We start from the raw sequence: 25493 nt of genomic DNA, 5'->3' as shown, positions 1-25493 counted from the left end.
ACTAATGAAAGATATTGGCAGTTGAAAAATCTGAAAAGGATTTCTTGCATTTTTCCAGATGAGTTCATTCGTAATGTGCTTAGAACTTAAAACTTCTGTAAAGAGTCACAGAAATGCAGTTACTATCTTTTAAAATATGTTTACATTTTCAGTTGCATTCATAATAGTCCTCTTGGCAATTTGGTATGTAGGCAATGAAATCCATTGTGTGTATTTATTCATTCAGAACATTTTTTACCATTAGAATCCAAGTATAAATCGACAATATAAGTACGCATCCATAAACAGAAAAAAATACCAGTTCTATCACAAATGTGATCTTATTTTAGCAGTGTTGGAATAATCCGCTTTTAAATAAAGAGTTCAAATTACCAGCAGTGGGGTTTTTTTTCTACTTAATGATACATCACAGGTTCTCTGAGGTTTTCGAGACGTTTATCTGAGTGCTTGTGCTTCAAGGTGGTTCCTTTTGTGTTTTAGGATTGTTTAAAAGAGGTACTGGAGATTGTGGAGCTGGGCATTTCAGGGAGTAAATCCAAAAGCAGTGAACAGGAAGTCAAGTACAAAGGAGATAAGGAGCCAAACCCCGCATCCATGCGAGTGAAGGATGCTGCTGAAGCTACACTAACCTGGTATGTAATTTATCAGAGCCCTTTAATGTTCAGTGTTGCCTTGTTTGAGAGTGTTTAATTAGGAGTTCCCAGCTGGTGATCTCTGATGTAACGAGCATTTTTTAAGAAGCTAGGTAGACGCTCCTTCTCTTTGCCATTTGGCAAGTCTGTGCTCTGCCTTAGATCTCCCCGTCTCCCCTTGCAGGTGTTAACAGAAAACAGATCCCTCTGATCACTGTTTTCCTCTCCTGCCTGCACTCTTCCTTGTACAGCAAAACCCAGACCCTCCTCCAGCCCTGGTGCTCTGTTCTTGGCCAGGCCACTCTGCAGACAGCAGTTTCCCCTCTCTCTTTTACTTAACCTAGTGATCCTGTCTTCCTATTCCCTCTTCTCCTCAGCCTGGCAGCATATACTGTCCCCACCCTGATTAGGAAACTGATAGACACTGTATGACAACAGGGAATGGCACATGCAGCACATGTATGCTGGAGCAGGATGGGATGGCTTTCTGCCCCCAGCTTTGGGCTTGCTTAATATATTTGAGAGGTTCTGCTGAAAATGCAGTAACAGATAATGTGTGGGTTGGCGAGGGGAAGCACAGAGAGAAAAATTGGGATTTGCTCCAGAGAAGTTGGAAAGTACTGTGTTACGGGCTGAACAGCATGATGGCAGACAGGACAGATTGAGGATGGGAAGGATAAATATGTTTTGGAAAAGGCAATAGCTGCTTTCTTTTTTGCTCTGGTTTGAAATCCAATGTTATAAATGTTACTGTTAGTGAAAACAGCTGTGTAATTTCCAAGAAAAAGCAACTACCCATTGGAACTTGGGGACAAATCCTTATTGTTGGCTGAAAGTGGTTTTTTCATTTAGAGAGATGGAACTGTTTTCATAGTTGTCTCAGTTTTGAGACAAGTTTTGGGAGAAAACACTCTGGGAAAACACTTTCTTAGTGTTTCCTCTAAGAAAAGGGGTTTTAGCAATCCCTTTCTGCTGATATGAAATGAATATTGGTGGGTGAAAGTAGAAAAAAAGCCTAACTGTTTATTTGACAAAGTGCTCACGTAACATAAAAAGAAATTAACTACTGTTAGATATTGAACCTTCAGAACCTTACCCACCCCCACACATACACACCCACAGCAGAACAAACAAACCAAGATGCCAGGGGAAGGGAAAAAAAGCCTCCCCTATTGAACAAAACAGTCATGGCTTTGTCTCAGGTGAGGGAAGAAGAGACCACACACCATGTCAGGGGCGAGAAAAAACAGATGAGAACCTGGTGAGCTCTGATGTTGTTGGTCTCCTCTTCGCTGCAGACGAAACGGGTGGATTTTAGAATCCCTTCTTTCGCTGGCTCAGCTTTTTCCCCGAGGTCTGGCCGAGATGGAGTGTCCCTGCAGCTTTTCCCTGCCAATCGGTGCCAGGCGGCCCCTGATGATCTTGGATAAAAGCCAAGCCAAACAGTTCCAGAAGAAAGCACAGAAGCTGCCGGAGGACTACTGTTGCAGTCCGGGGAAAAACTTCTTGCCTCAGCTAACACTAACCAAGCCAGCTGATGCGTCCCAGGCACAGGCCGAGCATGCCGGGAGTGAGAGCTTGAAGAAAGCAGGCTGAGTTCCCCTGGCTCTCACCCCTCCCCCGGACTTGGCTGAAAGCCACAGGACCCATTTCTGGGCATAAAGCAGATGATCAGGAATAGAGTGTCATCATAAAATCACCCCAAGACAACAGTAAAGTAGAAAAGTGTGTGGGGAGGGCAATCAATAGACTTCCTTTTTGTCTGGATGCTGGTGTTAAGCATAAAATCCTGACTTTGATCATATGAACTTTAGTCTGACACTGGACAGCTCTCATTACTGGTTCCTGCCATAGAAATTGTCTATTTCTAATAGTGTTAGTTAGATCCTTTAGAACTTCAGATGATTTAAAATTATGTTTCTAGGGACCTCCTAAGGCTGTGGCTCCAGGGAGGTAGGCACTATTGGACCCCACCTGGAGGCTTTCTTCCAAGGAAGGTTAGCATCTGTGGTGGTCTTGCTTGTATGATCTTGGGCCTTTTAGGGTCCTAACCCCTTAAAGGCTTTAAAGTTACTGTCATCTGTACTTGAAGAAAGCAAAGGCAATTGTAACTACTGCACTGCCATGACTGTCCTGCTTGTTGATGTGAGGGGGTTAAAGTGTGGATGATTGGATTAATAATATTTTAAGAATAAGCATAAACAAAGCTTTGGAAGGGTACAGATTTTCATGCTTTAAAGCATGTCTTAATATCTTTGTAACCCAGGTTATAAAGAAGCTCATTCTATAGGCAGGGTACCCTTCTTTGTAAGTTTTCATGTATGTTTTTTTGAAGATACTGGTTATTTTAAAACAACTTGATGGGCAAGGGCAGATGTGACAGATAAGGTAACTGCTAGGTCAAGATACAGATGAAGAATATAAGGGAAAGTTTGTACTTGGGTGGAACAGTTCACTTAATCTGTCATAACTCTCAACTTTTTTCTCACTTGCAGCATTATGCAGTTACTTGGAGCATTTCCTTCTCCCAGTGGTCCTGCCTCTCCTTGCAGCTTGGTGAATGAAACCACATTAATTAAATATTCCCGACTCCCTACCATAAACAAGCACAGTTTCCGTTACTTTGTTTTGGATAACAGTGTCATCCTGGCCATGTTGGAGCAGCCTCTAGGGAATGAACAGAGTAAGTTCAGATTTCCCATTTCCTTCTTTCTTGGGTTAAAACTTTCTGTATGGAGCTGCAAAACAAAGGTGCTTCATGAAGTGTGTCTCTCACACTTCAGGGACTTTCCTGTCCATGGGTGTGCACACAGAACAGGGTGTTGCTCTGGGATGAAGTGGTGGAAATAACTTTAATGCCACTGATAATCAAATATGCACAAGCCTACCCAAAATGTTCATGCAGTTGTCCAAGTCTTTCAACCATTTAGATCAGATACTTGCTGCTGACTGCCATTAAAGTAATAGGTGATGGACAAAAGCAATAGCATTACATTTTGAAACATCCTTGTTCATACAAGAATGAAAATGTAAAGAATATGGGAGAATTGATAGGGATGAGTGTCGCTGTTGAGCCGCTAGCAGAGAAAAGGATTCCAGTTCTCAGTGTAGCAAGAAAAGGCGTTTATTATTTTGATTTCCATATAGATATAGACTTTTCAGAGGTCGCCCAGATTGGTCAGCCAGAAACCTCCCCCTAGGCCCAGTTGGCCAGGCCTGAACTGTCCAAGTCTCGGGACACTGTTTGAAAAACATCCAGACTTTATCTTTGTTTATGAAACACAGCAGAATGTTCTCACGAGAAAGACCTGTGCTAGCCACAGATGAATGCTCAACATATGGTTAGTATGTCTCCTTTATGCTTGTGCCATTGCTTCTACTTGCTTTTAGGCCTCCTATTACTGCGTATTTCTGTGGGTGCTTTCAGCTCAGGTGGTTTTAGTTGCTTAAGAGCTGTTACAACTTTCCCATGTCTGATCCTTTTCGGTCAATGACACCTCCTGTAAAGGAGATTTGTCACTGGGCATTGGCTTTCACAGCTTAGTCTAACTCATTTCAGCCTCATATACTTTGACCATCGAGAATTTATATTACAAAAATCTGGTATTAAAAGATGCTTTGAACAGATTAACAGACCACCCCCATGAGTCTTTTCGTGTCATGGCATTACCTAATAGAACTGATGAAAATTCTCTAATGTGCTACCTCAGTTAAAGAATAACTTTTGTTAGATCTGATGTTCTGTCCCCATTACATTTTCCTCATCTGTGCATAGGATGGAACCTAAAAACTAGTCTTGAAAGCAGAGATTGCACGGAACTGCATGAACTGGTGCCGGGAAGTTATTTTGAATTGTGGGCCAGAGTGCTCTGACCATGTTGAGAATCACTGAATAGATCTTGCAGGAAGTGACAGTGCTAGAAGCTGTTGCCACGTGTCCACCCGCAGTCTGTGCTGGAGCAAGTGTGTTCCTGACTGGAATGGATTAGAGTGTGCTATAATGGCTAAGCAGTCCTCATCCTCACTCTGCCTCTGCTGAATGTATTACTGTGGCATCCTACAGAACTGTTGGAATCGTAAATTAGATTATCTTGCTGTGCATAACTTGCTTACAAATCCCCTTTGAATTACAAGATTAATTGCAATAATGCACAAGTACATCCGGCCACTTCTGAGGCAGATTACGGAAGTGGGTGACTGGGGAGCTGGTTTGGGTGCTCTCTGTGTGTGCTTATATACAGTGTGTGCATTGGCTGTGCTGTACCCTGTACTTTCCAGGGAATACTAGGGAAGGAATAGAGTTCTTCTAGTTACCTGATGGTGCCAGTGAGTGGTTTATGTGCACGAAAGATAAATGCAAATACCTTTGAGAAGAAAAGCTGCAGAAGTATGATGATCTCATCTAAGGTGACTAATATCAATGGCCTTTTAAATCTTGAAAGACAGCTGAAATGCCTGCAACACTAAAACCGTCATTGTGCCAGTAGAAAGGCACCTCAGGACTCTGTAGTCTGACCTCTTGCTGTAGACTAAGGCCAGAACTGAATCTGAACCAGGATGATACCACCTGGTGTTACCCAAGTAGGTCTTGCATGCCAGAGAGAATAACTTCTCCATGTTCCTGTTCCTTGTGGGGAAAAATCTTCCATGATGTGGAGTCAGAATCTTCCTGAATCTTTGTTTCACCATTATCTCTTGTCCTTCCACTGTTCTTATTGCTGCTATTTGTGAGGAACTTTTACAGATGGTCATGGAAGCATCATGGAATCTGTGTCTCCATATAGTCATTCATTGTCTCACCTAAACAGGCAGTAGCTGGACAATCTTCTTTGATTTCCTGGAGATATTTTGGAGAGAAATGGTGATCTGCATGAATTTGGGTGAAAGTTGCTGTTAATGATGAAACTGAGCTGACAACTACTGAACTGACAAAGTAGATAGCACTTTCCTGCTGCAGAGAGGTTTGCTTGCTTCTCACCAGGAATTTTCTTCAGGATCAGGGAGGAGTTAACATTGAAAGCAAAACCTCTACAATCATGCCTACATAATCTTCTTGTTAAATGATTACACAGTGAACTATTTGCAATATATGATGACGTATTATACTCTTAACCCATGTGCTTTGCAGATGACTCTTTCCCCTCTGTCACGGTTTTGATCCGTGGGACATCTGGAAGATTTGCGTGGGCCCAGCAACTCTGTCTTTTACCAAGAGGAGCTAAAGCAAATCAAAAGGTCTCTATCAAAGCCTGTAAAGAAATCTTTAACTTAGAGATGTTCAGCAGAAATTCCACTAATGTGAGACAGCCCCCCAGAGCTGGTGATTGTACATTAAGGCTGAGCCATGGGGCCTTTAGCTGTAGGTAATGTGCCACATCTCTGGTGACTCTTTACCATTTGTGATTAATATGAACTACAGGCTGTGAAAGTGCTGTAGCTTTCTAGACTTGCAGACTTGCCTAGGGGAGGGGGAATTTTCTCTTTTTTTTTCTTTTTTTTTTTCCTGAAAGCATCTTCTGAAGTGATGGGGGTAAGGCACAGCATATTTAATGTGTAAGCAGGAGTGTTGGTGCTAGTTTTCAGGTGTCAGGCACCTTTTTCCTTTTAGCACAGGGAGTGAAGTCTGGAGGTGTAGAATGTGGTGCTGCAGAGAACAACTCTTCAAACTACAAAGCCAGATGTTGCAAAGATGGCTGTAAACTTGCTGTGAAAAAAAGGTATCTAGATGAACTCTGGAACAGCTCTAGAGAAATAGTGGAAGAGAATAATGGAAGAGAAATACCCCAGTGTTATTTTACAGTGAAGTTTCTTACTGCAATTGTCTCGTGGAGCATGTTCTCCTGTTACGAAAATTTCTGTCTCTGAACTTCTCCGAATCTTTAAACTCTTCCCATGACCCTCAGTAAAAGAAAGGCAGTAATGAGGACTTGTCAGTCTCAGCTGGCATGTTCACATTTTGGTGAATGTGGTCTCTGCAAAGCAGCATTCAGGAAGACCCTCCAGGTTGTGTTTGGAGCTCTGGTGTGTCTGGAGGTGAGACTCTTGGCTAAATAATGTCAGTCCAGGTGTGCTACTTCCTACACTAAAGGACAAGCCATGACCTGACTGCTGACCTCCTCACCAGTTATTAAGGGAACTTTTCCAATTTGAAGGCATTCTATAACTTAATTGTTAATGGCTTTGCCCTTTTGAAATATAATCAGTAGGAAACAGCACTGAAGGTGCAATGAGAGGTCTTGCTTGCTTGAACCTGGTGCACCTCCAAACCTCCACCTAGATAATTCATTTCTCTCCTTGGTAACTTGAAGTTTGGAATTACATGATGTAGTAGCAATGTCAAAATTGCATCATGATCCATGATGCAAGTCCTTCGGGTATTCTGGCAGTGCATCTCCCTTCTGACCCACAGTATTGCTGCTCTCCTTGAGGCCTTGGCTTGTTGTGATCATCACAGTCAGGAGGGTTGAAATGCAGCTTCTCAAACACTTGCCTGCTCAACACAGTTAGAATGGGCTGAAAATAAGATGTTGCCATGTAAGCTTGCCATTTTCATTGGGGTTTGCAGCTGTTTAGAGGCCAAGTGGTAAGCAGGGTTCATAGGTTTCAAAATGAGCAGAGTTGTGTCTTTTTAAAATTTGCAGTCACGTTTTTAATACGAGTCTATTAGCTTAAAATGTTTAATGTTTTTTAATGATGTTGCTCGCTAATGGATTAGTGTAGTTCTGGTGGGGAGGGGAGAGGAAATGTTTTTCATCTAATAAAGTATTGTCTAGTGATACAATACCTTGAATGTAAAAACAACCTCCTTTTTTTGTCAGACATTTGTACCAGAACCTCGACCAGCTCCTAAAAATGATGTTGGATTGAAATACAGTGTGAAACACCGCCCTTTTCCTGAAGAGGTGGACAAGATTCCATTTGTGAAAGCTGATTTGAGCATTCCTGATTTACATGAGATTGTGAATGAGGAAGTAAATAACTGTCTCTGACTTGATTTTGTTCTTGGGGTTTTTGTCTGTTCGTGAGTCATGCACTAATGTCTTAGTTTAAATAGCTTTACTCTTTAGCTTGTCCAATTTCATATCAGTGGAATGAATAGCCTCTGCAAATTAGTTAAATCTGTGCACTTTGCCAGGAAGATGACAATGCTTTGGATGTGTTATTTGGGAGACACTGCTCAACATGTTTTATTACTGATCCTAATATCCTGGTAGGAAGCAATGACTTGCATTTTGTTGACTTTACTTCTGGGAAATTGAAGGGTCTTTTTTGAGACCTTCCTGGGGGAAGAAGAGAGTTTGTGACTCAAATATTTTAAAATTTCACAGAATCTCATGTGTTTTAGTTTCTGTTCACTTGAATAGGAGAAACCATAGCTGATATTGGATATTCAGAGCTCTCCTATTCAAACAGGGCGCTCACTTTGTAATGTTGCAAGCTCTTTTTTGGAAGTGTTTTAGTAACCATTCTGGTGGTAGATTGCATCTGCTGCTGCAGAGCTTTCCTAAATAGTGGAACTGTTTTCTTAGTGGATCTCTGTGCTTTTGGTGACATCAGCAGTTCACGCAATGTTTTCCAGCTCGAGGAGCGCCATGAGAAGCTAAGGAATGGCATGGCCCAGCAAATTGTCTTTGAGACTTCCATAGATCAGAGAAGTGAAGAGGAGTGGCAGAAGAAGAGCTTTCCTGATCCCATCACGGAGTGTAAGCCCCCACCACCAGCACAGGAGTTCCAGACAGCACGTCTGTTCCTGTCTCACTTCGGCTTTCTCTCATTAGAGGCACTGAAGGTGATCTGTTACTTCTTGGTGTTGTCCAGTTCCTCCAGTTCCCAACTGGTCTGGCTTGGCAAGAGGGGAAAAACAAGTTGTGTTAACAGAAGATCATCTATGTAGTTCCAACTACTATTCAGCTGCAGTCTAATCAAATTAAATTATAGATTCCAGTCTTCCAGGAAGAGCAGGGTTGTGAAAAAGCAGCGTCGTAAAAGGCTGGGCCTTGAGTTGAACATGCTCTGAATAGGTGGCTGTATCTTTATTTGCAGTGAGTGCATAAGCCATCACACTCACATGTTCACATTTGAAATCATTCCACTCCTTGACTTAGGTTTTGGGGTGGTACTTGAAGACTCTGAAATATGAATTCCATGAAAATTTTGCTTCAGAGGTGGTTGTGCTGAAGTTGTTTAATCATACTTAAACATGTGCGAGTACACAGTAGACATAGTGGTTTCTTTTTAAAATTAAAATAATTTATAGAGATGGTCCATATTCTTAATTTGAAATTCTGCCTCTTACCTGTGGATTCTCCCTTTTATTTGTTGCTTTTCCTTCCAGAAAGCTGTCAAGAAAAGTAGATTACAGAGCATTTGCAAAAATTATGTCTGAAAGTGCTCAATATTTTACATATTACTGGTATTTAGGTTAATCTGAAACTGTACATGACTGTGCGCATAGCTGTGACATTTTTTAAGCATTTGCTGGTTATGTTGTGTGCCCTTCTTGAGCAAAATATTGTCTCACTGGCAAAGTACCACTTTTATTTAATGAGATTAGAATGCAATGAATCGTCAACCTGTTATGCTCTTATGTCAACCTATTACTCATTTACAGTTACAAGATTATATTGCACCAGAAATCCCTGTATGATTTTGCCCTTAAAGAAGGGAAACTGTCTTTTTATATTTTAATGGATTGCCATTGAAGCTGTAAAAACCTTTCAGTTAGGAAAGATGGGTTTTTAAACTGTTGAACTCTGTTGGACAGGAACCTGCTAACAGTCGTCTACCTCCTCACCTGATTGCACTTGACTCTGCTCTTCCTGGGTTTTTTGATGACCTTGGCTACTTGGATTTGCTGCCTTGTCGTCCTTTTGATACTGTTTTCATTTTCTACATGAAAGCAGGCCAGAAAACGAGCCAGGAGGTAAGTGAAAGTGTAGAGTGCCAGCTAGTCTATATTGTCTTGTGCCTTGTAATTTCCAAGTGAGTAAAGCATCACTGCTGATGATTAGAATGAAGTGTCAGAACCAGTGCGAGCTACAAGTCACTGCATATTTTCTTCATCTGTAGGTTGAAGTACATTGCTCACACATAGGATTATTGTAATAAATTTAATATATTTTTAAATATAGATGAGGTATATATTAAGATATTAATAGTATTTTTATTATCTGTTCTGTCCTTATTGTCCTTATTTGTAGAGTTCAAAGATTCAGATCAGAAAGGCATTTCAGCTTTGTTGGCTCAGCTTGCAGGGAAGGTTGCAGTTTGTTCCAGCAATGTCAAGGTAGTTTGGTTTCATTCTAATGTTAAACACGTGTTAAAGGAATGAAAAACTTTCTGCAACTGAGAAAGTATTACTGCATTTTAAGTCTTTATGCTCTAATATTTAGATTCAAAGGCGATTAGGTTAATCAGGTTAATTTGTGCGAATCTAAATCGTGACTTCTTTGTGACCTAGAAATTTGCTAAGAGGGTTTATGGGCTCATTAAGAAGGAATGTTTCTTTAGCACCTTCTCATTCCATTCATAATTTTCATAGTAAAGAGTAGAAGCATAGCTTACATAGTAAATCATTGTGCCAACTCCTCGTGTCACTGTGAATACACAGTTGACAGAACACTGCAGGACCTTCTGCTTTGGTGTAGGACACAGTAATTCTTGAAACCAAGATCATCTGTTTGTGAGTGTTCAGGTTGTATTCAGAGTAGACAGTACAGAGTCTTTTCATCTGTGAAGTCTACTATGAAACAAGATATGCTAGGTTTGCCTTCAAGCTGAGATGTGCTCATGCTGAGCTAGCAGAATGTCTATATGCTCTTATGGAGCTCTTATGTCTTCCAACCCGTGCTTATCCTGACTTGTTCTGAAGCACAGCTGCGGCTTCAGTGTGCTTAGTAATGAGGATTAATAATGATATTTCAATGCAGTGTGTCTAGTCTCTGCTGAACACTGTACAAGACATTAGGATGGAGTGTCAGGATTGTGTGGCTACACAAAACCTCCAGCCTGCAAGCTTTCCTTCAAGCACCCATCTGTGCAGTTTCTGTTTTGTTGGGGCCTGTTTCCCAGTGTTCTGCCCCTGCACAAGTCAAAACCAATGATGCCTCTGCCACAAAACAAATTCCTGCGTAGTCTGGAAAGGATGGATACATAGTTTTTTCCACCAACCCCAATGGTTCTGGTACCCGAAACCCAAATCACATGTGTCCCTATGTGCTATTTGGTGAAGGGCTCAACTCTCACTTGGTCATAATGAGGTAAAAATTGCCTTTGCATGTGCCAGATCTCTGTCAGAAGAATGATTGAAGTTTAATGTGAACAGTAAACTGTGATGTTTGATTAAAGTGCACACTCAATACTGCTAAAAATTCTTTTGGAAAATCTGTTTCATAATTTAATGTGCTGTGAGGTTTGCCCTGTAAACCACTCTATGTCATGTACAGGTGAGTAGTGACTAAAAATACCTTTCTCTTCAAATTTTAACTCAGTCTAATAGTGAAAACTGTCCAGAAAACCTTTATGTTACCTTTAGTGCTAATGCACATTCTGCACTGAGTACTCAGTGTTTTTTCTGATGCATGATTGAGTCTCAAAATTTCCATTTCCAGCCATTTAATTCACTGTTTTACAGACTTTGAAAATGCTGGCAGAAAGTCAAGGTGATTGAGTAGGACAAGGTGAAGCAGGATAGGAGGATGCTGAGGAGCAGGGAGTAATGTCCATGTAGAAAATCTGGGGTTCCAGGCTTGTTCTGTAGCTATATTTGGGCAAAACCATGTTGGTGACAAAAATGTTAATTAAAAAGCTGGGGAGGAAGAGGCTTTTTTCCTCCTTCTGTACCAACATGGTGCTGCTGGTGGTTTCAGATCCTGAAGAACATGGAGTCTTCCAGAATTGTTCAGCCTCACTTCCTGGAGTTCTTGCTGTCTCTTGGCTGGTCTGTTGATGTCGGGAAGCACCCTGGGTGGACTGGTCATGTCTCAACAAGCTGGTCAATCAACAGCTGCAGTGATGAAGAGGGACCTGAACAAGGTAAGATACATTAAATGTCTTTTATAGTAAATTAAAATGTTTAGCCTCCTTTAGAAGACAATTTTCTTGCTTTCTGAACACTGGCTTCTTTTTTTTTTTCTACTTCTCTCCTCTTTTTAATAAATGCTGACATTTGCTAGAAAGAAATGTGGAAGTACTAAATTAAGCTTCAAGTCAGAGTGAGCAAAACTAATGTCTGTATGTTGTTGGGAGGAAGTAGCCTCAGCAGAAAAATACATCTGGCTGTATTTTTGAAGATTTGACGAGTCTTTAGTATACTATCCCAAACCAGTATTCAGGTGAAATCAGCTGCAGATTGTTCTGTGTATTGGCAAATAGGCTTGAAATACTGTGTGGTTTTTTCAGTGTTCTGTAAGTAGATTAAAATGAGATGATGACTAACAAGTTAGCCTTGTAGTCATGCTTGGTACAAAGGAACGAAAACAGACTTCCCTTTGTAGGTCTTGGAGGTTGGAACCCACATGCATCTCTCTCTCTTGCTTCATTGACTGCTTTTTTTCATTAGAGCAACTCCTCCCCTGCGCTCCTCATGCACCACCCTCTCCCCATTCTGTCACCCAGAATGATCCTCAGGAGTGTGAGTTGCTATCCCAGGATGGAAAACTGGGGGTTGGGTTAACTTCTCTCCCTTGGACAACTCGATCAGATTCCCTGGGAATTGGTTGTGTCTGTGTTGGTTTCAGTGTCACTGCTACAAGGGCCAGACCTGTTCTAGGTGATCTCCAGAGCCACAGCCTCCGGTGTGCCACCCGAAGGCAGTTGTAAGGCTGGTACTGCTTGTTCATCATCCTGGACCTAGTGTTGGCATAAGATGTGACATCATTACAGCTGCAGGTGCTTAAGCAGCACTTGCTCTGCTGTACATTCACTGTGTCTTAGGAGTGCCCTTCACCTGTATCTGCAGCCAGCTGGAGACTTCTCCCTTCAGTTATGGAATAAAAATACAAACCACAGAAGGCTGGAGGTGCTGGGGAGAGGTTAGAGAACAGAGGCATTGCTTTCTCTGAGTAAGTCAGGATGGATTACAAAATGGCCAGGTCTGGATTTAATTTTGCTTTAACGACAGGTTGAGGCTGTGCTTTCTTAGAGGCAGAGCTCTCTGACCTCCCTTTAATTAATCAGAACAGTTAATTCATCAGAACATTAACTGCTGAATTAATTCAGCAGTTAATTCATCAGAACAACTGTGAAAGGCAGTGCCCTGAATTAGCGAGGGACCTGATTTGATGTGGACTTTTCAACTAGAATTTTTTCAGCCATTTGAGTGAGAGCACAGACCACTAAATTGCTGAATTAGTGCAATAAGCTGGAGGAAGAAGGAACAGAAAAAACATTCAGAAATGGAAGGGAGGAAGGGCAGGTTATTTCTAATAACCTGGTTCTCCTGGTGAGTGCGCTGGAGCACAAGTCCGATGTGGAGTAGCTGAGGGAGCTGGCAAGGTGCAGCTTGGAGAAAAGGAAGCTCAGGGGAGACCTCCTCACTCTCTGCAATTCCTGGAAAAGAGGTAGCCAGGTCAGGGTCAGTATCTTCTCCCAGGTAACAAGTGACAGGATGAAACAGCCTCAAGTTGTGCCAGTGGACGTGTAAGTTGGATGTTAAAGAAAATTTCCTTATGGAAGGGGTGGTCAGGCACTGGCACAGTTTGCCTAGGGCAGTGGTGAAGTCACATCCCTGGAGGGATTTAAAAGTTGTACAGATGTGGGACTTAGGGACATGGGTTAGTGGTGAGTTTGGTAGTGCTCAGTTAACAGTTAGACTCAGTGATCTCAAACCTAAATGATTCTGTGAGTCTAGAATAGCTTCCAGTGAGCTGTGATTAAAATAATTTCACGGGAATGCTTCCCTGCACCACCCCCAAAAGCAAAGAAATTGTTAAAGAGCTGGGTTTGAGTTGGGTGTGGCTCCCTGGGAGCTCCCTGTGCACTGGGGATGTGGGAACCTTTCCCTGATGCTGAAGCATGGCTTGGAGTCTTGAACATGCCTCTGGCCAGTTCTCTGTCAGTATGCTGAATTTCACTGCTCCAGTGGCTTTGTTGAGGCAGCTATCCCAGGAACCCTTCTGTAAACTGGATCAGAAAAATAATTCATTTTAAAGTCCTTGCTAGTCATTCTGGAGGTGACATGGGGAAGGAAAAGTGGGCAGGGAGATGCTTTATGTGCTCTGAAGGCCTGTATTGGTGAGTTGTGGTGAGGGAATCACTGGGGACTGAGAATGAAGTGTTTTCTTGCATTGATTGGAGGCAGATCTTTTTCTAACTCTGCTTGACAGAGAAAAGACTGAAGAAAGTCTGTAGAAACTGGTTTGAATTCTAGAATAGTATCAGACTAAACTGATAAGTGTTAGAGTCCTTGGAAATGGAATGACTAACTGATCCTGCTAAATGGAATGCTCAGAAATAGATAGTAGATGTATTCCAGTAGCAGATGTGCTTACTAGAGTACTAGGAAATAAAGAATCCAGTGCATTGGAAATGTGTTCAAAATAAAGCCCCTTCCAAGCCAAAATGCCTTTTCCTTCAAGACAAAGCAAAAGCCTTTATCTGAGAAGGGTTGTTAGCCATGAGATTTAACTCCTTTCATTTTAAAATGAGATTTGCATGGTTTCTTCTCATTGATTGCACCTTGTATTTGAAGGTCATTTCTGATGCAGTGTGTAAAGAAGTAGAGCTTCCTTCTGGCTAAACCTTCCCTTTCTGTCCATTTCAGATGATCTAATTATCTCAGAAGATGTTGGGGCAAGTATCTTCAATGGGCAGAAGAAGGTGCTGTATTATGCAGATGCCCTGACAGAAATAGCCTTTGTTGTCCCATCACCGGTGGAGTCCCTGAGTAAGATTGCTCTGTACATGCTCTTTACAAAAATGAAAACAACGTTTTTTTGTTTGAGAGCTCTTTCAGAAGGAAAACCTAAATAAACTTACTAGTAGTGTGTTTAGCAAGACCTTTGTCAGAAAGTTGTGAACTTTTAAATTACAGCATTCTAATCCTTAGACTCCTTCCTGATGTGGCATCTGTTCTATGCCTTTTACTCAGTCTGAGCCTCAGTAGATGTCCAGGTGTCCACAGCAGTTTTATTGTTACCAGGGTGCTTAAGGTTGGACATGTGGTTCACCATCAACTGGCGATGCCAATTTTTCCCCCTTTCCTGTCAATGATGTGCTCCTGCAGCACATGGAGGAGTGTGTGCACCACTACTGTGTAGGGAAGCAACAGCTTTCATGGCATCTTTCGCATACTAAAATTTGCCTGGTGTAGCCATAGAAAGGAGGAGACTGTATTCTGTAGGAAATTGCTGGGATAAGTGTAAGTCTGTAGGGAGTGCTTTATTGGCAGTCTGTTTCTGGAATAACTGGCAGTTGTCTCCTAACTCATCTTCCTATTTATGAGTGCTATATTGACTTGACCATACATCTATGCATGTTTAGTTTCAAAAGCCTTACAACCTTTTTTTTGTATCAAAACCTTATATATGATAACAGTTTAAGTTTTTTGGCAGAAGAACAGACAAAACTCATCTGTTTTTCTTCTGGATTACAGCTGATTCACTGGAAAGCAGTGTCTCTGACCAAGAAAGTGACTCCAATATGGATCTGCTACCAGGAATATTGAAGCAGCAGCCTCTAACGCTTGAACTGTTCCCCAATCACACAGACAATCTCAATCCCTCCCAGCGGGTGAGGCAAAACTTGCATTGAGAAGTGCCTTTTTTTTTTTCCTTTTTTTCAAGAACCATGCTGGCAATGCTACAGGATTTTTGATAGTATATGAGCTGTTTTCCTGGCATGTAGAGCTACTTGTTCCTTGCCATTAATCTTTGATAGCTGCTTTGGTCCTGCCAGAATTGAGACCTACAGCAGGGAATAACAAGATTACATTACTTAAATATAAAACTTGGACATGCTAAGTGGTAATACTGTGCATCCTGAAATCTTGAAATGCATGCAGGAAAATGTATATGCAGTATTTACAGAGTAACTTGGCCTCAAATCCATACTTGGAAATTGATGATGGATAGACGTGAACACTTTTCCTACTTGCCCAATTTAAAACAGTGTCAGTTGTGACTGAATTACCAAAAGTTGCTTTTGTGCACCAGCAAAATCATGAACTGTTAAATCTGTAAGCAAAGGATTTATTTATGCTTAATTGTTTAAAATTCACTTCCTAATATATATTTAGTTACTCATTTAAGGTCTTCAAGACCATTAAGAAAAACTCTTAACTGATTCAAGGCTGAATATGTTAGTTTATATTGAATATAAGTAAGGTGGAGACCCAGAATTCAGTGTGTAGTTCCAGCACAACTGCCCCTGCTCAATAGCTGGCAGAGGTTGTATGTGGCTGAGATATGAGGAGCATCTGGGAAATACTTCTTGGCTGCATTATTGGACTCACAGTGTTTGCAAATGCTACTCTTCCCTTATGTTCAAAACAGCTCAGTCCTACTTCCAGATCCAAGAGGATGCCTCAGGGCCGAACCATTCCACCAATGGGACCTGAAACCAAAGTGTTTGTGGTCTGGGTGGAACGTTACGATGATATAGGTATGTACAAGTTCTTGAAGTTCACTAAAGTAACAACAGGGCAGGAACCAGAGGAAGAATTCTCTTCCATTGTTTTTTAAAATAAAATGCTAGTTCATGGAACCACAGACTGGTTTGATTTGGAAGGGACCTTAAAGCTCCCCTAGTCCCAGCCTCCTGACATGAGCAGGGACACCTTCCACTAGACCAGATTGCTCCAAGGCTTGTCCATTCTGAGCACTTCCAGGGATGGGCCAGACACAGCTTGTCTGGGCAACCTCTACCAGGGCCTCACCACCCTCACAATAAAAATAAATCCTTATTAATGTCTATAGCAATGCTTTTAAGATTCTGGATCAGTTCTTTGATATTTGAGTTGTGATCCTTGGGGTGTACATGAATCAGTGGCATACACAGATCTGAAGTTTCCTTTAGGTCTGGCAGTACCTGTGAAATGCTCTCATGAGCCTTAAGCACAGCACACAAGGTGGGTGTGTTGCCCTGCTTTTGAGTTCCCTTCAGCGGTTGTCTCCACAGAGTAGATCTGGTTTTCTTCCTTTAAAACAGTGGCTTCTGACACCTGCTGCTTCTGTGCTGGAGGGATTATCATCCTCCTTGGTTTGATGGCACCTTTGGAACTCCGTGTTCTCTCTTTGTGGGAGGGCTCAGTTTTTTCTGCATTCAGAGTGCCTGCTTCATGCTCCCTTTCTGCTGTTTTGCTCAGGCAATGTCCTGCTCCTCATAAAACTTTTGAGTTTTTTAGTTTGGTGTTTCCCCTCTGCCTCAGAGTACTGGCTGGTCTGGGGGAGACCCAGCTTTGCTTATCTTGTTACAGCCATGTCATTGCCATGGTGGACAGCTGGCTCTATTCTTTGTCCCCAGGAGCTTTTTGTGTGCTGGTTCAAAGCCATCGTCTGGCCTCAGTGCTATTGCAAGAGTCTTCCTGCACTGGCCTAGCCCAGCAGTGTCTGCAAGACTGGCCAGGAACTGGTGCTTTAGTCCATCTTTGTTTTCTAATCCTGGCTCTCAGTATGGAAGTAATGGTGGACCTTAATTAAGGCCTTAGCTCTTTCTAGAGTAGAGCAACCAAGGGAATGGCAGTAATCAAGAGGAAGTTTCCTGTTAAGTATAGATGTAAATTCTCAGGAAGACCACATTGTCCACAGCATGTCCCTCAGAGCCTTACTGAGATCAGGAGGCAGACAGAAAGTTATGCAGCATCATTTCCTTATCCAGACATTGGCCCAGAGTGTGTTCCAGTTTCCAAACTGGTGTCCCTGATTCACTTCCTTCTTGGGTGGCAGCTAAAGCCAGCTCACTGCAGGCGCAACAGCTGTGCTACATAGGCATGTTTCTGCTTGGCTGTTCCTTTCAGCAGCTGTAGGAATCTCTAAAAGTTCTGGACCTAAAGCTGGAGAAATGAGTTTGTGAGCCTCTGTAAGCCTGGCAGTTTGATGAAGGGGAGGACATCTCTTGGAGTGACTCCTAGCCCAGAGGTTTTGGCATATGCTTCTTACAGCTTTTGCCTTATGCTTCTGGTACATCTTTAAGTCTGGACAGTGAAAAACTTACTTTGTAGTCAAGGTTATCACCCCGCTGCCAGCTGCCTGCTCTCCCTCTTGCTCCATCTCAGAGTGTGTCCATGGCTTGCCATGTTTTCCCTCTGCTTGCTACAGCTGTTATGTACCCTTAGCATCCCACTTCTGATGGCAACATCTGGGTTTGGGCCTTAGACTCCTTCTGCTGGAAGCACTGTCCTGCTGCCTGAATTGTACTTCTGTGAGTGACTCTCAACATCTCTCAACCCCTAAAAAAGGTGTTGGGAAGTACCAAATCTCCTTCAAGGATACAAGTTCTTACTTTTTCCTCCTTCACCTCCATTATTCTGTCTTTGTTGGCAAGTGCATGGCAGCAGAGTTGTAGATTGTGGTGGGGATCCACAGAGCTTGGATTTGAGGAAGCACTCTGTGTTTGTGGGAGCAGGGCTCAAGGGAACTGTAAGTCTGAGTGGTGGCATTGTTCAGTGCTCCCAGCACTGTTCTTGAGACTGATTCCTTGTGGATGGGTGAAGATGCAATGAATAATAATTTGAAAGGTTTTTTGTGGTTGAAGTAGTTCACCTACTTCCTGCTTTCACAGTTTCTCTAGAGATTTTGACCTTTGGATTGAGAGAATGGAGGGGTCTGGGACCTCATCTGTTGTGTGCAGATGGCTGAGGTGTGCATACCCTCCATGAATGCTTAAATTGAAAACCAAACAAAGACACTACCTGTGCAAGAACACTAGCAGTTACAATGCTTGAGGATTGCATGGTTTTGGCTGATGATAAATAATCTTTCCTTGTACACAAGAAAAAAGAATCCAAAACTAGATTAGGTAAACTTTATATGGCGCATCCTGTTCTTACAGAAAACTTCCCTCTCCCTGATCTGTTATCTGAGACTAGCACTGGTGTGGAAACCACAGCCAATAGTAGCACTTCCCTGAGGTAAGACCGCTCTTATTTTCATTATTTTTATTGATTTGTCAGTGGACTATTTCTTGGTTGAAAAAATGAGAGAGCTTTTCATATCACTGCAGATAAAACAGGAATTAAAGAACAGAAAACGCGCAATTTTGTCTGAGTCTCTGATGAGCTCCTTACTGGCTCCCTTGTGAGGTGGTTAATGCTGCATACATGCTGTGCCCTGGCTGCAGGGCTCTCCAGTCCTGTGGGGACAGAGATCATAAGCACAGCTCAACTGACAGAGCCCTTTTGAGGGTCCAGAGCATGCCCCAGGAACCTGCTGCCTTAGCCATGAGGCATTTTTAAATTTTAACACTTGAAGGGGTCATTTTTTCTCTGTTGATTAATTGAAACAGTGCTTTAAAACTGATTTAACAGTTGTGTTTTTCCCTTAAGGTCTACCATTCCTGAGAAGGAAGTTCCTGTGATCTTCATCCATCCTTTAAACACTGGCTTATTCAGGATAAAACTTCAAGGAGCAACTGGAAAATTTAACATGGTTATTCCACTGGTGGATGGAATGATAGTCAGTAGGAGAGCTCTTGGTAAGCTAAGGGGTTTTATGAACGTTCATATTTGGTTGTTTTTTGGGGTTTTTTTCTAATAATAATACATCTGCAAAGTACATGGTCTGCAGTCTTTCTTTGGAAAAAGGTGGGCAACGCTGAACAAATGAAAGCCATGCTTTTTGCAGTGGGAGCAGAAACAGCAGAGGGAGCAGGTGGGCAGCGCTTGGCTGCCAGGATAGCAGGAGAAGGGCTTGGAACTAGGAATGGAGCCTGTTTATATAGGAGAGATCTGAAATGTGACCCTGCTGTTAAGAGCAGAAGACCAAGTAACATTTGTTACTGTGCTGGCACGCTGTGTATTCCTTCTGGTTTAGAAGCCAGATATGGTTTTAAACTACAGCAATTGAGGATTTTCTAATGTGTTCAATAAAAATACCATCCAGGCATGTGTTAACAGGGGCCCATGTGTGCCCTCTGCCTTTTCCTCTGTTCCTGGATGAATTCATGGACCTGTCCTGGTGTTGGCGTCAGTACCTGGAAATCCCACCCAGCGAGAGCAGTTCACAGGACAGAGTAAAATGAAGTAATAAACATTAGGGTACCTGTACATAACCGTAAAGCTGCTGCTGGGAGTGACTTTCATGTTCTGGGGTTTGCGTGCTTAATTCAGTGATTGGCAAATCAAAGCCAGACCTGGGCCCTCAAATCACATTTATGAATTCAGCTGGTGACAGTGGCTTTTACTGAAAAATCATCAGATATGTTTTCCTAGAGTTGAGCTTGTTTTTCAGCTGCATCAGGACTGTTAATATAGTGAAATTTGTCTCGTCTCTAAGTTCAGCAGATGTAGCTTGTGTGCAGTGAGGTCCTCTAAATGTTGGTGTCAATAAGAAAGAGCTGTCTGTAAGGAACACTTGCTTCCTTAGAGGCATAGGAATTTCACTTCAGAATAAAATAAGATAAAGTTCACTGCCAGCTTTTGAATGCTACTACTTCTATTTCCAACCTCCTCCTCCCTCCACATCCAGCAGTGTGAGTTACAGAGGGGTGACAAAATTGGCAAGGCAGTGAGGGGAAGAGAAACTTGTTTGCAGCCACAACCCACGAGGTCTTTCATCATCTCCTTTCCAAGGGGAAGCCTCTGCAGTACCTACTGGGAAAAGGTACTGACAGGTACTTTTTCATTCTCAGGGCTCCCCTGGCATTACCTGGTGTGACCTCAGGGCCCACTTGAGGTCCACATGTGTGGCATGGCTGGGGCTGTGGTACTGTGACTCTTGGATTGGTTGCTCTGGGTTTGCCCTCTTGTCCTGAGGGTGCTGCTCCAGGCAGCTGCTTGGCTCTGGCAATGCAGACAATACTTCTTCTCCAGCCACTTTAGGATAACACTGAGTGAGTCCCTTTCTTCATTTTTTACAGTGAAGGTCTTTACAGGCCTGTGGACCATGGCTATCTGTTATCAACTGCTCATGGAGAAAAGTTCGTGACTTAGTGGTGTTGAACATCTCCCCTGGGTTTAGATGGGACAGCACCCAAAATTGTCTTTAACTGGAAAGCCAGCAAAGGAGTTCAGGACCAAATTTAAACTTGATTCAAATGTTGTTTCTTTTTCAGGTTTTTTAGTGAGACAGACAGTAATAAATATTTGTCGGAGAAAGAGGCTGGAAAGTGATTCCTACAACCCCCCCCACGTCCGCCGAAAACAGAAAATAGCAGATATTGTCAATAAATACCGGAACAGGCAGCTGGAGCCGGAGTTTTATACCTCGCTTTTCCAGGAGGTTGGGCTCAAGAACTGCAACCCCTAGGTCGTTATCCTTCCAGGACAATTAGATCAGAGCTTGGTGGCTGTACTAATGAAAACAGTTAAATAACAACAAATTTCCTCAGCCCTCCAGAATTCAGGAAATCGTGTTCTAGTACAAGTCAGCAGATACCATGTGGGAGGAATGAGAAATGAATCTGAAACATTTCAGTTGGGATATTGACTTGATTCACTTACCCTCAGAAGATTACTGAATTCCAGTCTTCCTAGATGCTAGCAAAATAATCTCTTCACCCAGTCATCCTTTCCAGATTAACTGGGAGCTATAGGTGTCTCACTATGAGGGGAAAACAATCAAAGTAAAGTCGTCTCTGCAAATGAGGATGGAAATAAGAATAGAAACAAACCTGCCGTTAGACACCTTGCTGCACCCACGTGTCAAAGTGCAAGTGAGCAGGATCTCTCCTTGAAGGAGGAGTCTGTTCCAGAGCATTAACTTTCCCTGCAAGAACTTCAAAGACATTTTCAGTCCCCCTTCAGTGCTCAACAGAAGTTCCTTCACTGGTTGTAAAGCATCTGTCTACCAGAAGCAAGAGGGGGAATATTGCTTGGAAAGAGCAGGCCCCGAAATCCAAACCCAGATGCTGTATGTGGCCACTCCCTCCAGGGCTTCGAGTGAGTACATCTGCATAGGAGATGTGTCCTGCTGACAACAGCCACCACCTGAAATTAGCTGACTTTCCAACAGGAATTGGTATTGGATAAAAGCTTTTGGTTATATAAAAGCGAGGTTATGACTTGCAGGGCTGTTGCAAAATGTCACATTTAATTTCAGTAGCTTGATTTTTATTTTAAATTTTTTTTAATGCACCTACTTAATTTATTTTGAAGTGTCTGTATCACCTACTCACCATTTCCATAAAAAGCATAAACATCACTTGCCTTCCTTCCATTGGATTGAAATCTGAAATTTTGGGGCTGCCTCCTCCCTGTTATTTGTAGCAGGAACAGTTTTTGCAGCTTCTACAACACTTTCCAGAAGCTCCTGTTAAACAGACTAAACAACTAGGAAAGAAAATTCACAAATTCTGCTTTTCCTCATTAACTTCAATTCCATGACAGCCCCTTCGGAGTCATAACTTCACCTTGTTTTGAATCTCGTGTACACCCTCACATTCTGCATCAGCACTTCTCTTCCACCTAGGTCAGGAGTTTTCATTTTCAGCCTGTGGTTTTGATGTGTTCAGGACTCAAAGGATGTTTGGGGAAGAGATGTTTACAGCTACAAGTGTGATATTGGGACCTCAGAGGTGCGGTGCACGCAGGCAGCCCTGGGAGCACCTCTGGCTCTTGGCACATCCTAGCTGGTGTTGCAGCAGTGAATTGTGGCTGGCACTCCTACGGAGGTGCAGCCTGGCAGCACCAGGGATCCTGATCCTTCCAAGACCAGGTAATGGAAGAGGATGAGTGAGCAGGAATGTGGGGAGCTGTTCACTATTTCTAAAGTGATTTTAATAAGCTGTGCTGTGCATTGCAGTAATATCTGTCAGACATTGAATTTTGGTATTTCAGACCTACTTTTTGCAACAGTTCTGACCTGAAGCACTCTTGTACTTGTTTCATTACAACTTGCCTGCCAAGGACAGACCTCGCTCCTGGCTTTCCACGTAGTTTTTCACAGAGTTTGTGGAAATACAGGCCCCTAAAAATTACATGTGAAAGGACTTTCAGGTGGTCAGCCATGGGGGTTTTAGGTGAAGTGTGCTTGTTGCAGGAAACAAGTACACTGGCCTTTCAACTCAGGAGCTCTGGAATTTGATCCAGATGAGTAAAAAATTAAAAAATGAAACCACCCAAAGAGAACTCCTGTAGCAGGATGTGTGCTGGCTGGCCCATACCTGTGTGCTGCCTAGGTGGCACACAGCCGGAGGAGCTCCAAGGCAGCAGTTGGGTGCGTTGGCCAAGCTGTGCAGGGAACTTGGACAGCCTCATTCCCCTGCCAAACTCTTGCCAGGAGCAATTTAATGCACGGATTCTAAATTTACCCGCACTGTGTATGTACCTATCGGGTCTAATTGATGGCCAAACACACTTGAGCCCACTGGCATGAGCAATGCATGTGTAACCAATAAACATCCTGAGCAATCTTATGTCTGCACGTTGATAGTGTAACAGCAACCCCACCTGCCATGGCTGAGTGTTACACAGTCCTGGCTGATGCAGCACAGCTGCACCAGGTGCTGCTGTCAGGCAATCATGAGCAGTCATGAATGCAGAGAGGGGTGTTGGGACAAACCCTGAGTGGTTTCTGGCAGGGATAGCCAAGTGGACTGCCTGAAGATTTACTTTCTATAAAAAGGCCTGTGCTTCGCTGAGGAGTTATCTTGGGCCTTTATCCATGTTCATCTAAAGGCACCTATGGGAGCAGTAACAGCTGTGAGAGTCATAGGACTTGGCAGGAGTCTAAAAAGAAGGGAACCTGGGCACATTGTGGCTACTCCCAGTGCCAGGGAATGGACACTTTTAGAACATGTGTCAGTTGAGTTGTAGAAACCAGTTGGTGAGCAGGTGATGTGGGATTGGCTCTCTGGAAAGGTGAGCCTTCAGGAAAGTTGCAGTTCAGTATTAAAATGTGATGCAGAAATATGCTGCATCCCTCGTGGTTTGTGTGCTGGGCACAGCAGTGGGCACCCTAGGCACAGTTGTGCCAGTGCAGGGTGCCTACAGGGACTGTCCCTCCCTCCCTGGGGCGTGGGGAGGTCTCAGGCTTCATAACAAAATGCACACCACCAATCTGGGAATTACATCCATCTGCTGTCAAAGTCTGGCCAAACTCCAATGGCTTTAGCTAGTCCAGGGTACTGTCTTGATAGCTTTTCCCCTAAAGGGTCAGAGCAAATGAGGTTTATTTCCATGGTGATTGCAAGAGTGAGTCAAGAATCCAGATGTTTTTTAGTGTTACAAACAGCTGCATAGAATTTCTGACTTGATGCTTGAGAGGCTTGGGTCAGCATTCCTGTCCATTGGAGGGGACAAGCACTGACCTCCCCACTGACCTGCAAGTGTTCCACAATAACTAAACTGAGATGCTTTCTTTTCATCAAACCTTTTTGTTTGGGTTCATAATTCTATTTTAACAGAGCAGGAGGTGATCACTTGCACCTTGTTAAACACAGTGTTGAAATTACATTTTAGTACCTTAATAGAGACTTTTAAAGAAAAGCCATTCTTTTAAAGCTACTTTCAAAAAGGCATTAGAACCTTACAGCAAGCAGGAGAGGGGGAGGACAGTGCCTGTGGAAATTGGGGTGTCTGTGGGTAGCAGTGTATGCGAGGCCATAGGGAAGAGCAGCCCTGGCTGCCCCTGGACTGTACTTGCGGGGTTCTTTATAGGTCACAGCATTTCTTTCCACAAGATTCTGCATTCCCAGGAAGAGGAGAGGACTAAATTTCAGCCTCACAGACAAATTTGATGCATTTTTGTGATTGTGTAATTGAGTGATACCTTTGAAGGCAAACACAGCCCTTTTCCCCATGGATTTAGCAGGAGCAATTAGAAGTGAGAACGCCAGATATCATGTGCTTCAATCATAGACAATTTGTATTAATTCTTGTATGTTGCCAAGACATGAACTTTTTGTTCTTACTGTATTTTTCTGTAAATATTCCTGGCGCTAAGTTGTAAAGTAAAGGCAAAATGTAAATATGAAGATGTGAACTATGTTCCCTTGTCTCTAGTACTTTATCTCTTATTTGTTTAGGGAAGGCACACAAAGGCTTGTTTGTATTTATGCCAATTCTTTGTCCAGGAGAAACACATCAAATATTGAATGTAACACAATTAGTCAAATAAATTTTAAAGATTCTTATCTAGTAACTTTTCAGTGGTCAATTTTTGTATTTTCCAAAGCCTTTGTTGAAATTCTCCAGTAGAGATGTTTCCCAGGACAACAGCATACAGGGGTAGCAGAATTGCACACCGTCTGCACCTCAGTAGCTCTGGGAATAATGAGGCTCATTATTCATTGTATCTCAATGTTGTATCTCAATTACGTTGTAACTCAACAGAGTGGGGAGTGAAAACATGGAAGACTGGCTTTTGAGGGGAGCCTGATGCTGCTGCAATGCCAGCGTTCTCCAGTCACTCCATGTGCTGCTTCCCATCGCAGGTGTGGGTCCCCCATGGTGCAGTCACTCTGGACACCCACCCAGGACAGGGAAAAGCCATGTGCTTTGGGTGCAGAATCCTGTGAGAGTGAGGGCTCTGCTGTCCAGAGAGAGAGGGGAGGAAGGATAGGATTCCTTAGCTTTGGATTTGAAGAGAAGCTGGGCAGCACTGGGGGAGGGCCCTGTGTCCAATGAGGATGATGCACCCAGGGAGCCCTGGGGGACTGGGCTGGGTTAGAGATAGGGTTTGTCAGTGCCATCCAGCTAGGTCCCCATGGACCATCTCTGAGCTCCCTAGGGAGGGGATGAGTTCCCAGTGCAGGTTCCCTAGGTCA

General features: G+C 42.9%; 1 protein-coding gene across 4 annotated transcripts in view; it reads left to right on the top strand.

Moving 5' to 3' along the window:
• Nucleotides 1-24868, top strand: part of RALGAPB (Ral GTPase activating protein non-catalytic subunit beta) — a 66044-nt gene extending 41176 nt beyond the window's left edge. For all 4 annotated transcript variants that reach the window (XM_085079227.1, XM_085079226.1, XM_085079229.1 and 1 more), the window contains 13 exons: nucleotides 481-632; nucleotides 3128-3315; nucleotides 5761-5867; nucleotides 7451-7603; nucleotides 8212-8421; nucleotides 9397-9555; nucleotides 11501-11666; nucleotides 14395-14517; nucleotides 15226-15362; nucleotides 16124-16232; nucleotides 18621-18699; nucleotides 19114-19262; nucleotides 20841-24868. In XM_085079227.1, coding sequence (XP_084935353.1) covers nucleotides 481-632; nucleotides 3128-3315; nucleotides 5761-5867; nucleotides 7451-7603; nucleotides 8212-8421; nucleotides 9397-9555; nucleotides 11501-11666; nucleotides 14395-14517; nucleotides 15226-15362; nucleotides 16124-16232; nucleotides 18621-18699; nucleotides 19114-19262; nucleotides 20841-21034 — 1926 coding nt within the window. In that variant the 3' untranslated portion in view covers nucleotides 21035-24868. The remainder of the gene's footprint in view (nucleotides 1-480; nucleotides 633-3127; nucleotides 3316-5760; nucleotides 5868-7450; nucleotides 7604-8211; nucleotides 8422-9396; nucleotides 9556-11500; nucleotides 11667-14394; nucleotides 14518-15225; nucleotides 15363-16123; nucleotides 16233-18620; nucleotides 18700-19113; nucleotides 19263-20840) is intronic.
• Nucleotides 24869-25493: the final 625 nt, after the last annotated feature.

Source organism: Lichenostomus cassidix, chromosome 20 (genome assembly GCF_008360975.1).
Source record: "Lichenostomus cassidix isolate B80296 chromosome 20, HeHo_3.0, whole genome shotgun sequence".
Classification (NCBI taxonomy): domain Eukaryota; kingdom Metazoa; phylum Chordata; class Aves; order Passeriformes; family Meliphagidae; genus Lichenostomus; species Lichenostomus cassidix.
This window is presented reverse-complemented; position numbering and strand designations above follow the sequence as displayed.